Source organism: Sorex araneus, chromosome X, assembly GCF_027595985.1.
Source record: "Sorex araneus isolate mSorAra2 chromosome X, mSorAra2.pri, whole genome shotgun sequence".
NCBI lineage: Eukaryota > Metazoa > Chordata > Mammalia > Eulipotyphla > Soricidae > Sorex > Sorex araneus.
This window is the reverse complement of record NC_073313.1, coordinates 200,019,078-200,033,212: the sequence shown is the minus strand read 5'-3', so window position 1 is coordinate 200,033,212 and position 14,135 is coordinate 200,019,078. Positions and strand designations below refer to the sequence as shown.

The following is a 14,135-nucleotide window of genomic DNA, read 5'->3' as shown; positions in this document are numbered from 1 at the left end:
ATTAGCCTAATAAATGATATTTTAGGTTCAGTGAGGAACAAATTTGGAAATGAGATGAAGTATATTCACCTGAGATGTAACAAAATCTGATGTCCTAGAAGAGGAAATAAAATATCTGCTATTTTTGAGTGTGTGGGTATGGTGTGTGATTATAAGCCAGATCACATCCACATGTCAATAATAAATATAACTAAGCAATTAGACATTGTAGTCAGGCTGCCTGAGTTCAAATTCTGGTTCTAGCCTTTGTTAGCTTTTTAATATTAATTTCCATACTGCAGGTTGGGGGTAATGATAGTAACTATCTTTAGAGGGGTTTCTTGAGAATTAATGGTCTAGTAAGATGCAAAGTGCAAAGTAAATGCTTATCACAATCATAGCATCAGTGACTTCTGTTTAGCAACTTTAATATCCAAGTTATGTAAATACTTTTTATCTAATAGATCTACAGTATCATCTGATTCTAGTCTATGAGTTTAGAACTGAAGTATTTATACATTAATAATCCTTATCATAAACCTGGCCCGCCGACCATCTTCTTTCTAAAATCCAAAGTGGATCCAGCTGACTCTTTCCGTCTGCTGTGTCCACACACCCTTTTCCCCCTGGTGTCTATCAGTTCGGGCAGGAACAAACATGAGGCCTCCTGGGATGGCCACGCCCTGGGGGGCTGGTCTGCTCTGTGCCCAGTGGGTGGGGGGCAGTCAGCAATTTCTGATCCAGCCTGGCTCAGTGAGCCGGTTCTTCCCCATCGGCCGTCACAGTACGCCTGGAGGGGAGCAGGAGTGCGCATCTCTCACTGCACTGTTGGCGCACTCATGCATTCTCTGTGTGGGCCCGCACCAGTGACCAGCAGCCTGGTTGTCGAGAAATTTTAATTTTACAATCATGCAATGCTTTACTAATCATGATTTTTATTTTACTTGTACTTATTTGCTTATTAGACTAATTTATACTAATTAAGGGCTGGAGCGATAGCACAGCAGGTAGGGTGTTTGCCTTGCATGCAGCTGACCCGGGTTCGATTCTTCCGTCCCTCTCAGAGAGCCCAGCAAGCTACCAAGAGTATCCCACCCACACGCAGAGCCTGGCAAGCTCCCCGTGGCTATTTGATATGCCAAAAACAGTAAAAACAAGTCTCACAATGGAGATGTTACTGGTGCCTGCTCAAGCAAATCGATGACAATGGGATGACAGTGATACAGTGATATCATAAACATTTATCATTTATTATTTATTGTTCATTCTGTATAGAAACTATATTTCTAGTGTTACTTGTTGAATATTTTCAAAGAATCCTATTTTAATCTCTACAGCATGAGGCAGCAAAAGTCTTACAAGATGCTATCCATGAGTTTTCTGGGACATCTGAAGAATTGCGTGTTACTGTTGCTAACGCAGACCTGGCTCTGAGCCATGGAGATGTTGAGCGGGCCCTAAGCATGCTGCAGAGTGTTACAGCTGAGCAGCCTTATTTCACAGAGGCCAAAGAAAAAATGGCAGATATATACCTCAAGTACAGAAAAGAGAAGATGTTATATATTGCCTGTTACAGGTAAAGGCTTATTTAAGTCCATTATATTTTGACACACTTACCTCCTAAAATTAATTTCTACATTCATTTTAACTTTTGACACTGAAGTGCAGTGTAGATTTATTATAGATCTTTTCTTTAGTGTGTCCTTGCTTCCTTCTCCTACCACCAATCCCAATTTCTTGAACCCAAAGTTTAAACCCTCCCTTTAATGGCATTATGATTATTTCAGCCTGTGGCTTAAATTAGTCTCTCAGCTCTCTTCTCTCTCATCAAGATATTACTGCTAGACTCTGCATCTTTCTATTTGGAAAGGGAAAGAGTCACATGCATTTCCCCCCCCCATTTTAATTAATTAGTTAGTTAATTAATTAATTATTACAATGGAATATAGGATTTTATTTTTATTTATTTATTTTTATTGAATCACCATGTGGACAGTTACAAAGCTTTCAGGCTTAAGTCTCAGTTACACAATGCTCAAACACCTATCCCTTCACCAGTGCACATATTCCACCATCAAGAACCACAGTAAACCTCCCACCCAGCCTCCCACCCCACCTGTGTAGCTGATAAATTCACTTTACTTTCTCTTTACTTTGATTACATTCAATATTTCAATAAAAAACTCACTATTATTGTTTGGAGTTTCCCCCCCCCAAAGTCGGACCTGCTGGAAAGGAAGCATTAGATAATTTATTTTCCATTGCTGAGAATGAAGAGATATGAGAGATATGAGGTCGTGTGGCCACAATAGCGGCCGCGAGGTTTTGGATTTCTGTATTTTAGTATTTTAGTAACTAAGTCCAGAGAAATTTCTGCCAGAAGCTGTTAGAAAAGATGAAGTCATGAAATTTGCATATAAGTGGATCAGCATGGAAAGTATCATGTTGAGTGAAATGAGTCAGAAAGAAAGAGACAGACATAGAAAGATTGCACTCATATGTGGAATATAAAGTAGCAGAGAGGTACGAGCTAGCAATGATGCAACTTCTGGCAGAAATTTCCACCCCAAATTTTATTTTATTAAAATAATATGAATTATAGTTATTCATAGTTGGGTTTTATTCATCACCAATCTCGCCAGAAGTGTCAACTTCCCTCCACCAGTATTCCCAAATCCCCCTCCTATCCACTCACCCCAAACCCCAGCCTGCCATCTTGACAGGCACCTTTTAAATCTGACTATAGTTTCTGTGTTATTGACTCTGTGGTTAGGGTATTTAGTTCTATCATTTTTTAATATCACTGCTGTACCTGAATCTTGATCCCTGTCCCTGTTTCTTCTCATCTATCTCTTCTCCCGTTCCCCTTCACTCTATGTGTTTTTCTCTTCTCCATATAATCTGGGACCCAGGGTGATCTAGGCACCCCTCCCTTTGAACAATTGTTTTTCCTCATCCAGTTACTCTAAATATGATATATAAGTAATATCATTCTGTTATTCTCCTTCTTTACTCAGTTTACTTCATTTATATGGTATCTTCCAGTTCCATCCATGTTGGCGGCAAATTGCATAATTTCATCATTCCTCACAGCTCCATAGTATTCCGTTGTGTATATATACCACACCTTCATAATCCACTGATCTGTTGTTGGACGTCTAGTTTGATTTCAAATCTTAGGTATTGGGGTGGACTGCTGCAGTGAATAGTGGTGTGCGCATGTCCTTTTGAATGAATGTTTTTCTGTCCTTGGGATAGATACCCAAAAGTGGAATTGCTGGGTTTCAGGGTAGTTCAATTTTAAGTCTCCTGAGAACTCTCCATACTGTTTTCCATAGGGATTGACGCCGACAACATTCCCACCAGCAGTGGATGAGAGTTCCTTTTTCACCACATCCCTGCCTACTTAGATTGTTACCATTATTTTTGAAATGTGCTATATACTCACTGGTGTGAGATGTTATCTCATTGTGTCTTAATTTAGATTTCACTTACAAGTTTGATAGTGAACATTTTTTTATGCGCCTGTTAGCCTTCTGTTGTTCTTCCTCAGAGAAGTCCCTGTTCATTTCCTCTCCCCATTTTCTGGATTTTTTGTTGCTGATCTTTATGAATATGTTATATCTTCTGGATATTAATCCTTTATGTAATGTGTTGACCACAAATATTTCCTCCCATTCATTTAACTGTCTTTTCATTTTAGCCCGTGTTTTTTTGAAGGTGTGTGTGTGTGTGTGTGTGTGTGTGTGTGTGTGTGTGTGTGATTGAGGACTGTACAGAGGATACTTGCATGCAGAATAGGTGCTCTACCACTCACCTACATCTCCATTCCCTAGATTTATTTTTAAGATTGATTTCAGTATATTCCTTGTGTTATTAACACCTAATATCAAGAAGTATGTTTTGGCAATAAGTTTTCCTCTTATAATTTATTTGTACTGTTATTTCACAGCATTTCAAAATTAAAAATAGTTTAATTTTTAACTCTACTTTTATCTGCAATTTAGGAAATGGAAAAACTAAATGGAAAAAAGTGAACTGAGATATCACCATAGATATTCTGGGGGGTGGGTATCAGGGTTTTTACTGTTAGATATGAAAAAATACCCTGAAAGATATTGACTCATCTAAATAACGAGCTTACCTTTTATTCCTCTTCATTTTGGGTCACACCCAGCACTGCTCAGGGATCACTCCTGCAGGGTTTCGGGACTGTATGTATGCGAGACATGCACCTTGACCCTTGTACTGTCTCTCTCTCCAACCCTGAAACACCCTTGTATTTGATTAATTTAGAAGAAAATGTTTGTATTCAAGATACTAAGTGTGCATGGTCTGATATCTATCTAGAGAAGTTGCTGAAAGACTACCCAGCCCTCGCTCTTTTCTTCTCCTTGGTGATGCATACATGAATATTCAAGAGGTAAGGTTTCTGCTGCTCCTGATTTAGTTAAAAAAAAAAAACAACTTGGTGATTAATGAAATTTCCTAAAAGTGAACTTTTAAATATTTACTTAATAGTTACTTTAAGATGGTCATCATCACCATAACAAAAAGGAGTTAACCTTTATAATAACTTTTTTATTCAAATTGAGATCCAGTGATGCAGTACTCTTACTACTATTATTTCTTTTTAAATTGAAAAGGTTTTAGTTTTTAATTTTTCCTTTCATCTTTATTGAGATACTGTAATCTTAATACTGTTTCTGATAGTTTCAAATTGCCAAGATACAGAAATAGCCCTTAAGTTTAAGTGTGAACAAATGGATCATGAAGCACTATCATTATTTAAAATAGAGACAATACCAGTAGCAAGTTAAGAATTGCTTTTAAAGGAAAGTTGTAGAGAGCTACAGGTTAAGATGATGTTTTCTTCAAATGGAAGAAACCCTAGAACTCCTGGTATCTGACTTTTTATATTTTGTAGAAATGAAATATCCAAAAACTGTGCCATGATTCTCACATTTGTCTTAATAAAGATAAGGATATAACTAATGTGGGTAGTGTCATACTCATAGGTTTACATATTATATCTACATCTATATGGTGAAATTCAGATTAATCAGATTACATGAGTAAGTTACATCTTTAGTAATTAGTAACATCTGTAGATATCTAGTAACTGTCACCACTGAAATTAAGCTTTCTATATGTGCAGTTCATAGATATTAGTAAACAAATTTGAAAACTTGGACTTAATCATGTTTTTACGTATTCCAAATGAAGCAGTTAATTGTAAAAGAATTACCATTTAGTGGACTCTAGCCTAGTTTTCTGTTTATTACTTATTTTTTTTGTATCTGCTAACATTAGCCTGAAGAAGCTATAGTAGCTTATGAACAAGCATTAAATCAGAATCCAAAAGATGAAACACTGGCAAGCAAAATTGGGAAAGCCCTGGTCAAAACTCACAATTATTCAAAGGTGAGTGATTTACAAAATATTCCTCTTGGGTCAGTTTTTTAAACTCTGTACTTTGACAGTTCTTCAGCAAGCAAAGTTCATATCTTGATGGTTGTTACTGTCACTGTCACTGTCATCCCGTTGCTCATTGTGAGACTTGTTGTTACTGTTTTTGGCATATCGAATATGCCACGGGTAGGTTTCCAGGCTCTGTCGTGCGGGCGAGATACTCTTGGTAGCTTGCCGGGCTCTCTGAGAGGGGCAGAGGAATCAATCTGGGTCGGCTGCGTGAAAGGCAAACGCCGTATCCGCTGTGCTATCGCTTTTTCTGATGGTTGTAAATTCCAAATTTGTGCTCACACACTAATATTGGTATTCAAGACTTTCCAATGCCTCAGATTCTTCTTTGCTATATTTTATAAGGACTGCTAGGATATAAGTTTATCTCAGAATTCTTGCCCAAATCTTTGCTACCAAATCAACTCTAAACATCATATAATGTCATTTCTGTTATTATGGGGCAAAGCAAATAACATGTCCTGTCTATTTGACAAAGTTTGGGTAAGCCGTTTACTCTGTATTTTCTTTTTCCTTTTTTTTCCCCCTAGTACAGATAATAGGCTTTCCTATAGCTGTTATATTCTGTCCTGTAACTCTGTTGCTGGTAACTATTGATACAAGAGCTTGAAAAATATTTGTTTACTTCTAAACTAAAGCTAGTTAAAAAATAAAAAATTGACCCAGCCCTTTAGGTATCATATGAACTGCTAGTTTGTGTACAGGTTATTAATCTAAGAAAAATGGCATGTTACACTGGCAGTCCAGACATCTGCATAACTTCTGGTTGTCTCCAAGAATGTATATGCTTTTAGTTGGTAACATGTAAAGTGTTTATGCTTAGATGCCATTATCATTGTCTTTTTTTCTAACCAAAATGATTTTATTTAGGCAATCACTTATTATGAAGCTGCTTTGAAAAGTGGACAACAAAACTATCTTAGCTATGACCTGGCTGAGCTTTTATTAAAGTTGAAATGGTATGACAAGGCTGAAAAAGTTCTTCAAAATTCTCTAGCCCATGATCCTGGTATGAAAGTTTTTTTGATTTGAAAAGAAAGTATACCTACTATATCTGATATATTTTATTGTTATATAAACATATATTTATACTCTTAGTATTTTATATATAAAAATGTTTATTTTTACTTACTAGAATGTCAGTCTAGTAACAATATTAAAAAATCTAAACAGATTTACAAAACAGTTGTGTTACAGATAGATATTTTGTACAGTGATATAAAGGAAACTCCCTTTAAACTACAGTTCATCAAGTTATAATATTTACTCTTTTCTGGTTTTTCATAACAAACAATACAAAATATATTATTTCAGTTCTGCTTTGGGGCAGGGGCTGGGAATCTGGATGGAAACACCCAAAATATGGTGGTGGGAAGGTGTAATGGTGGTGGCGATTGGTGTTTGAATATTAATTATAATCAAATATTGTAAACTACTTTATAAAATAAAAAATTTTAAAATTAGAAATAATTAAATAAAATAAAATATTTACTGTAAGACCTGGGAGATGTCCCAAAGAGGTGAGAGTGCAAGTGTTTATGCTTAGATGCCATTATCATTGTCTTTTTTTCTAACCAAAATGATTTTATTTAGGCAATCACTTATTATGAAGCTGCTTTGAAAAGTGGACAACAAAACTATCTTAGCTATGATCCCCCGTGTAACCTGGCACCGTCTGTACCTTGAAGTATAGTCCTGGTTGCTCCTGAGTGCCACTGGCCAGAAAACAACATATCGCCAGACCAGAGCATGACTTATCCAACCTAAATAGTGGAGTAGAACTGGGAGTTGCCCCCAAAGCACTGCTAGAGAGATACTCAAATTTACTGTAAAATAGTATTATATGTAGGTCTCCATTTTCTCTTGTGAATTCTTGTTATCTTGTCTTTCAATTACCTCCCTAGAAATAACAATTTTTGTGAAATACTGCATATGTATGTACATACATAAAAATTGATTTTCAAAATGGGTTATTCTCTTTTTCTCCTTTTTTCACTTTTACTCCGCCCTAAATATAGTGTGATATCAATGCATTACATATCATTCTGTCTTCTGATACCACAGTATTACATAAATCCTTGTTTTTTAACTTTCCCCAATTTTGCTTTCATTCTTTTTAGTTTATAAACTATGTTAGAGTGAATTGTGTGTCTCATTTGTTGATGTCTACTTGCTTATATTTTTTAAAATTTTTTAAATTTTATTGAATCACCGTGAGATAGTTACAAGCTTTCATGTTTGGGTTACAATCTCACAATGATCAAACACCCATCCCTCCACCAGTGTACATTTCCCACCACCAATATCCCGGGTATACCCCCCTTTCCCACCCTTCCCCTGCCTCTAAGGAAGACAATATTCCCCATACTCTCTCTCTACTTTTGGGCATTATGGCTTGCAACGCAGACACTGAGAGGTCATCATGTTTGGTCCATTATCTCCTTTCCGCATGCATCTTCCATCCCAACTAGTTCCTCCAGCCATCATTTTCTAGTGATCCCTTCTCTATTCCATCTGCCTTCTCCCCTCTGCTCATGAAGCAGGCTTCCAGCTATGGGGCAATACACCTGGCCCTTGTATCTTCCGTTCTTGGGTGTCAGCCTCATGTGATGCTATCCTACACTCCACAAATGAGTGCAGTCCCTCTATGTCTGTCCCTCTCTTTCTGACTCATTTCACTTAGCGTGATACTCTCCATGTTTATCCATTTATAAGAAAATTTCATGACTTCATCTCCGCTAACAGCTGCATAGTATTCCATTATGTAGATGTACCACAGTTTCTTTAACCAGTCATCTGTTCTAGGGCACTTGGGTTGTTTCCATATTTTGGCTATTGTGAACAGTGCTGGGGTGGGGGGATAATATCATGCCTGTGGTTCTACAGGGTTTATTTTTCATATAATAGCTTCTCTCCACATTAGGAAATACAGCGGTGTTTTTTTTTTTTTTGCCTAGGTATTCTGTTATATGGTAATATCTTTTATTTGCTAATTCCTCAATTGGTAGCTAGACTGAAGAAAAGTTAAAAACAAAGAGATGATATCAATGAATCTACCATTTTGTATTTCTTAGAACAGAATTGTGTGCCCAGTGTATGTAGCATTATAGAATAAAACCCTTTTGAATTTTATTTATTTGGTGATTGATAAGATTAGTTATATTTTATTTCTTGTCCTTTGATCAGTGGTTTTTGCCCCTGGTTCACAAATTTCTCAATAATTCATGATAAAATACTGCTAAATTAACACATAGTTTATCTAGATAATGTAGCAACTACAGTAGCCTTTTTGCGGTCTAGCAGAATTTTTCTGCAGACGAACAGAACTAGTGAACCGGCAGTTGAAAGAACTGATATAGATATTTTCTTCTAAGAATTGAATAGATATTTTTGTCTAGGAAATTTTTATTCATATTCTTAATCATTGTTTCTTCATTCAGTAAAATATTATTTTTAATCCTTGCTGTCACACGGCCCACCTGTGTTCGATTCCTCTGCCCCTCTCAGAGAGCCTGGCAAGCTACTGAGAGTATCTCGCCCACACGGCAAAACCTGGCAAACTACTCGTGGTGTATCAGATGTGCCAAAAACAGTAACAAATAAGTCTCACAATCGAGAGACGTTACTGATGCCCGCTCGAACAAATCGATGAGCAATGGAATGACAGTGACAGTGACAGTGAATCCTTGCTGTACTTTATTAAATTTTTTTATTCAACTCATTAAATAGAATACTTATTGTACATAATACTAACCAGTTATTGGCTCCTGAATTTTTTGTCATGCTCAGAAGAAGTTTTCTAATCACAACATTATAGATTTTTTTAATGAAATGTTTTGAGTATTCTTATATAATGGAGCACTTTAATTCATATATTGTTTATCTATTTAATTTTCCCAATTTTGTGTCGTTGCCATTATTAAAATGCCACATTTATAATAAATTTTGTATTGTTTGTGAGAATCTTGATTTGTTCTACTGTTAGCATGTTCAGTATAAATTTTAAATATTTGAATGCATGAAAAGGTGGGGACCATACTAATTTACCTGATATTATCTTATAAGCCACTTTAGAAACAAGGTTTTAGAACTCATTAAAAAATGAACATTTACTTAAAATTTTGTTTCAATGTGTTCTATTCCTTCATAGTAAACGAGCTGTCATCTCTTGTGGCGGATGCACGTTCTCAAGTTCTTCTGGCAAAAATTTATAGTAAAATGGAAAGACCTAGTGATGCAATCTCTTCATTACAACAGGTAACACATTTGTGAATGTGTTTGTATCCTGGTAATGGGCACAGAAGGGACTATATGTTATGAAAGAGGAATGTGATCTGTTCTGTCCCAGAAAATTTCAAAAGAGGCAATTTTATATGCATTTTACATTAGCTATTTTATTTATATAGCCACTTTATATTCATTTCTTTAATGTATTATTCTAAGTAGTTGAGTTTTCAATTTCTGAATTTATAGTGTGTCTACCACCCAGATCCCCCATTTTTCAGTAGTTTGGCAGCCACATCCAGAAACTGCCCCAAGCACAGTGTAATTCCATCAAAGACCAAGATCCAGAGACTATAAAACAAAGCTCCCAGAAGAGAGTGATGCAGAGTCTCTTGCCCCCGCTGGCTGTCTTCACCAGGGCCCCTTAGAGTGGGGCAGGTTGAGTTTCCCTCCCTACCCTGAGCAGAGCCCCGGCAGCTGAAGACCTCTGGAACCCAGCCACAGCCATGCTCAAGGCCCCTCTCCACACATTCGGATGAGCCTCATGCATGAAGGAACTGGCAGAGGAACCCAGGTGTGCAGGACCCAGGACTGAGCTCTCCAAGTCTGCTCGAATAGGGACTGGGCCTCCTCCACCGAGATTCCCCATTTTCCAGTAGCTTAGCAGCCACATCTACAAACTGCCCCCCGCCTTCCAGCGCCATGTAAACCCATCAATGGCTAAGATCCAGAGACTATAAAACAATGCTCCGGAAGTGCAAATGCAGCCACTCAACCTCTTATAGTTAGTTCTCCCTCTCAGAGAACCTGGCAAGGTACTGAGGGCATCCTGTCTGCACAGCAGAGCCTGGCAAGCTCTCCATGGCGTATCCAATATGCTAAATACAGTAACAATGATGGGTCTCATTCCCCTTACCCTGAAAGAGCCTCTAATGTGGTACCTCTGAGAAGAACGAGTGAAGAGAGGCTGTTAAAATCTCAGGGCTAGGACAAATGGAGACGTTACTGGTGCCCGCTTGAACAAATTGATGATCAAAGGGATGACAGTTTGTCTACCAAGTTCTTTATAAATATATGACTCCTAACCTATTCCTATTTTCTTCCAATTTTATTTCATTCCTATTGGTTCTGTAATAGGAGATTGTTCGAAAAACCAAACTATATTTTCACTCCATTGATTATATAATTGTTCTGGGTAATGCTCACCAGGGCTTGGTCCTATCCATGTGGTCCTGACCCACCCACCATAAGCAAGAGAAACTTAAATGGGAGGGGAGGGGTGCCTTCCCATTCATTTCCTCAAGGAAATTTTTTTCTTCAAGGCTCTAAAGTTTCCAAATCTTTATTTTCTGTTGACTGAAAGCCCTCCTCAGAAGCTCAAGATTTCTCAGCCCTGTGGTTGTTGGTTGGTAGATCAACTTATATAACCAGATTGTTTCTGTAAATCATTAAAAGTAAAAATCTTTGCAATGATTCTTCTTACATAAAGTAATAAGTCTTGAGACTGGAATGATAGTCTAGCAAGCAGGATGCTTGCCTTGCATGCAGCAACCCAGTCTCCATTCCCAGCCCCTGACATGGTCCACTGAGCCCACCAGCAGTGATCCGTGAGTGCAGAGCTAAGATGAAGTCCTGAGCACTGTTGGGTGTGGCCCCAAGCTCAAAACTAAACAAAACAAAAAGTCTTATAAAAGTAATCATGAGTGTAATATTTTATATTCTGTTTGTTACAAGTAGGCTATAAGCCTCACTGACACACAAGCAAAAGGTGATTATATACAAAAGGTGAACATAAGAGGTGAGAATCATAGGAGTCACCTTAAGATCTCTACCACCATAGATCCTAGAAGACTTTGTGGAATGACTAAAGGAAATAGTTTATTTTAGCTCTTTAGTTGCAGGTACAGTTATAGGAAAAAAACATATTAGCTATCTCTTCTGTGAAAACACAATCTCACTAAAAATTTTATCTTTGTAACTTTATGTAGTTTTAATAATACAGGTTGTATTTGCTTTTTATTTTTCACATAATAGTCATGGTACTGGTTTTATTTATGTAACTTTATATATATTCCATATAAAAATTAGTGAGATATTTAGATTTATTGATAAATTTTATTTTGAGGTGGTCTTCAGTAAGATATGAATGCAATATGAATAAATAAAGAAAATTAAGAAGTGAAGTAAAATGTTGATATTTACTCTTCATCCTAGCCAAAGGCTAAGGGACTTTATACCACTATATATTACAAAATAAGAAAGAAAAAATAAATGTATTAGCAATAAAGGCTTGTATGGTTTTTATATTGAATTATTAAAATTACCGTTCTCTTTCTAGAAATAAAAAAATAATGTAGGTAATATTTTCATTTTTCTAACCATTTTATGCTATGTGAAGATGTTTTTAGTGACAAATTACATTGACTTATGGAAGTTGAGCATTCTTTTATGAAATATCTCAAACAGAAAATGCAAAACAGTTTGCTCAAAGTATCTTCCAGTGTTTCACATTTTAGAAAGGTGTAAATCATTACTTGAAAAACATTATTATATATGATATTTATCTTTTAAGCTAAGCTAATAAGCTCTACAGGTCTGACTTTGTAGGGACATTGTTGTCATAAAGATTCAGATCATATTGGAACAAAATATTAATGAGAAAAATGTTGGGGCACAAATTAAACCTTAACAGATCAACCACGGAGTTAAGTGTGTATCTTTTGGACTATATAATTTATTAGTTTTCAGGAAACTTTTAAGAGGGAAAGGTTCTATTAATAATACAATTTTTATTAGTGTTAGTATCATTAAAAAGTAGACTCAGCAGGTCTAAGGAACTATCAGATGAAGAAGCACAGTCACCCTACATAAATTGATTAACCATGAGAGGAAGACAGTGTTTATGTGCATGCAAATATATACAAACAAATATACCTATACATATTTATTTGCATTAATTAATGTTAATATAACAAATATAATTTTTTTGAAATTGTGTTAACCTTCATCATGTGTTTTTTTTCATTTTTTAAAATTTTATTTTCAAAGAAGTCATTAAAATATCCTAAACCATGACCTGTGGTTTCAATAAATGTAGGGCAAGTGCCCTAAACTATGATCTGTGGTTTAAAAAAAATTCAGTCCTAGATTGTCTCATCAAAACCAGCTGTTTGACAGGAGTTCCCAGAAGGGCTGTCTGTGTACAGCGTAGGTGAAGCAGATGGTGGACATTTATTGTTTGTTAAATGAATGCTTGAGTGCATTCATGAGTATCTTGAACTCAAAGTTAAATTTTATTGTGAGAGCCTAAAGCATAGGAGTTCTTTGTCACTGTGTTAGTAATTTTTAGATATTGATCAATTTAGTAAATATGTAATTGTATTAATTGAATCATGTCATCTAGGAGATTTTTCTAAAAATTTCTTTCATGGTAGTCTTCATTATCAGTGAGCTTTCCTGTAGATATTTCATTACAGTGAAAAAGACCCAGTAGTCTTATAATTCTTTGATTGGAAATATATGTGCTTTCTAATAACTCAATTGCAAGCAAGTGCATGTTTAAGATCTTGGTTAGGATATTTTATTTGAATCAGGCTTTATTAGATGAAGGACTAGTACTATTAAATCTTCTTAGAAATGTTCGTGTGAGTTATTGAAAATTGTGCAATTTCTTTTCTGTTTTAATTCTTTTTTTTAAATCTGTTTTTTTTCTAGGCTCGAGAATTACAAGCTCGGGTACTAAAACGTGTTCAGATGGAACAACCAGATGCAGTTCCTACACAGAAACGTTTAGCAGCTGAAATTTGTGCAGAGATTGCAAAGCATTCTGTGGCTCAGAGAGACTATGAAAAAGCAATTAAGTTTTATAGAGAGGCTCTTGTTTATTGTGAAACAGATAATAAGGTCAGTACCTTTATAAAATTTTAAGCATCTTTTACTTCACAGGTATCTAATTTCCCTGAATATAAAATGCTCACAAGCTTATTTATAAGGAACCTTAGAAATTAAATGTAACAAAAAACACAAGATAAAATTCTGGGTTTTTTTAAGAAATCTGTAAGACTACATGGTGTCTTAATAATGTTGAGTTCCCAAATTATTATGTGTGTAATCACCAGGCAACTAGGAGATCCATGGCTCTCTCGCAACCTGTGTTCAGTGGTCTCGAGCTGCTTCCCCACCCAGGACGGCCAATCGCATGGGCTGGTGGAGAAGGAAATGAGGGCCAGGCTGGTTGGTGATCAGTTGCCGTTTATTTTATTCTCCCCAACATGCCTGTTCCAGTTTCACTAAGCTCCCCATTCTAGTCCGTTCTTGTCCCACTTGCTTATCTCTCCATGCTCCCACTCACTGCCTTGGTCTCTGTATCTCTGTCTCTCTGTCTCTCTCTCCCACCCTCCCTCCCCTGGGGTTAGCACAATCAATATATCAAAGCCCTTCCTGATCACCAG

The 14,135-nt window shown here is 36.4% G+C and overlaps 1 protein-coding gene across 1 annotated transcript in view; it reads left to right on the top strand.

Moving 5' to 3' along the window:
* Positions 1-14,135, top strand: part of TTC21B (tetratricopeptide repeat domain 21B) — an 82,413-nt gene that overhangs the window by 35,826 nt on the left and 32,452 nt on the right. Inside the window, exons 15-20 of the mRNA XM_055123008.1 lie at positions 1,317-1,555; positions 4,330-4,402; positions 5,293-5,403; positions 6,331-6,469; positions 9,611-9,717; positions 13,399-13,587. Coding sequence (XP_054978983.1) covers positions 1,317-1,555; positions 4,330-4,402; positions 5,293-5,403; positions 6,331-6,469; positions 9,611-9,717; positions 13,399-13,587 — 858 coding nt within the window. The remainder of the gene's footprint in view (positions 1-1,316; positions 1,556-4,329; positions 4,403-5,292; positions 5,404-6,330; positions 6,470-9,610; positions 9,718-13,398; positions 13,588-14,135) is intronic.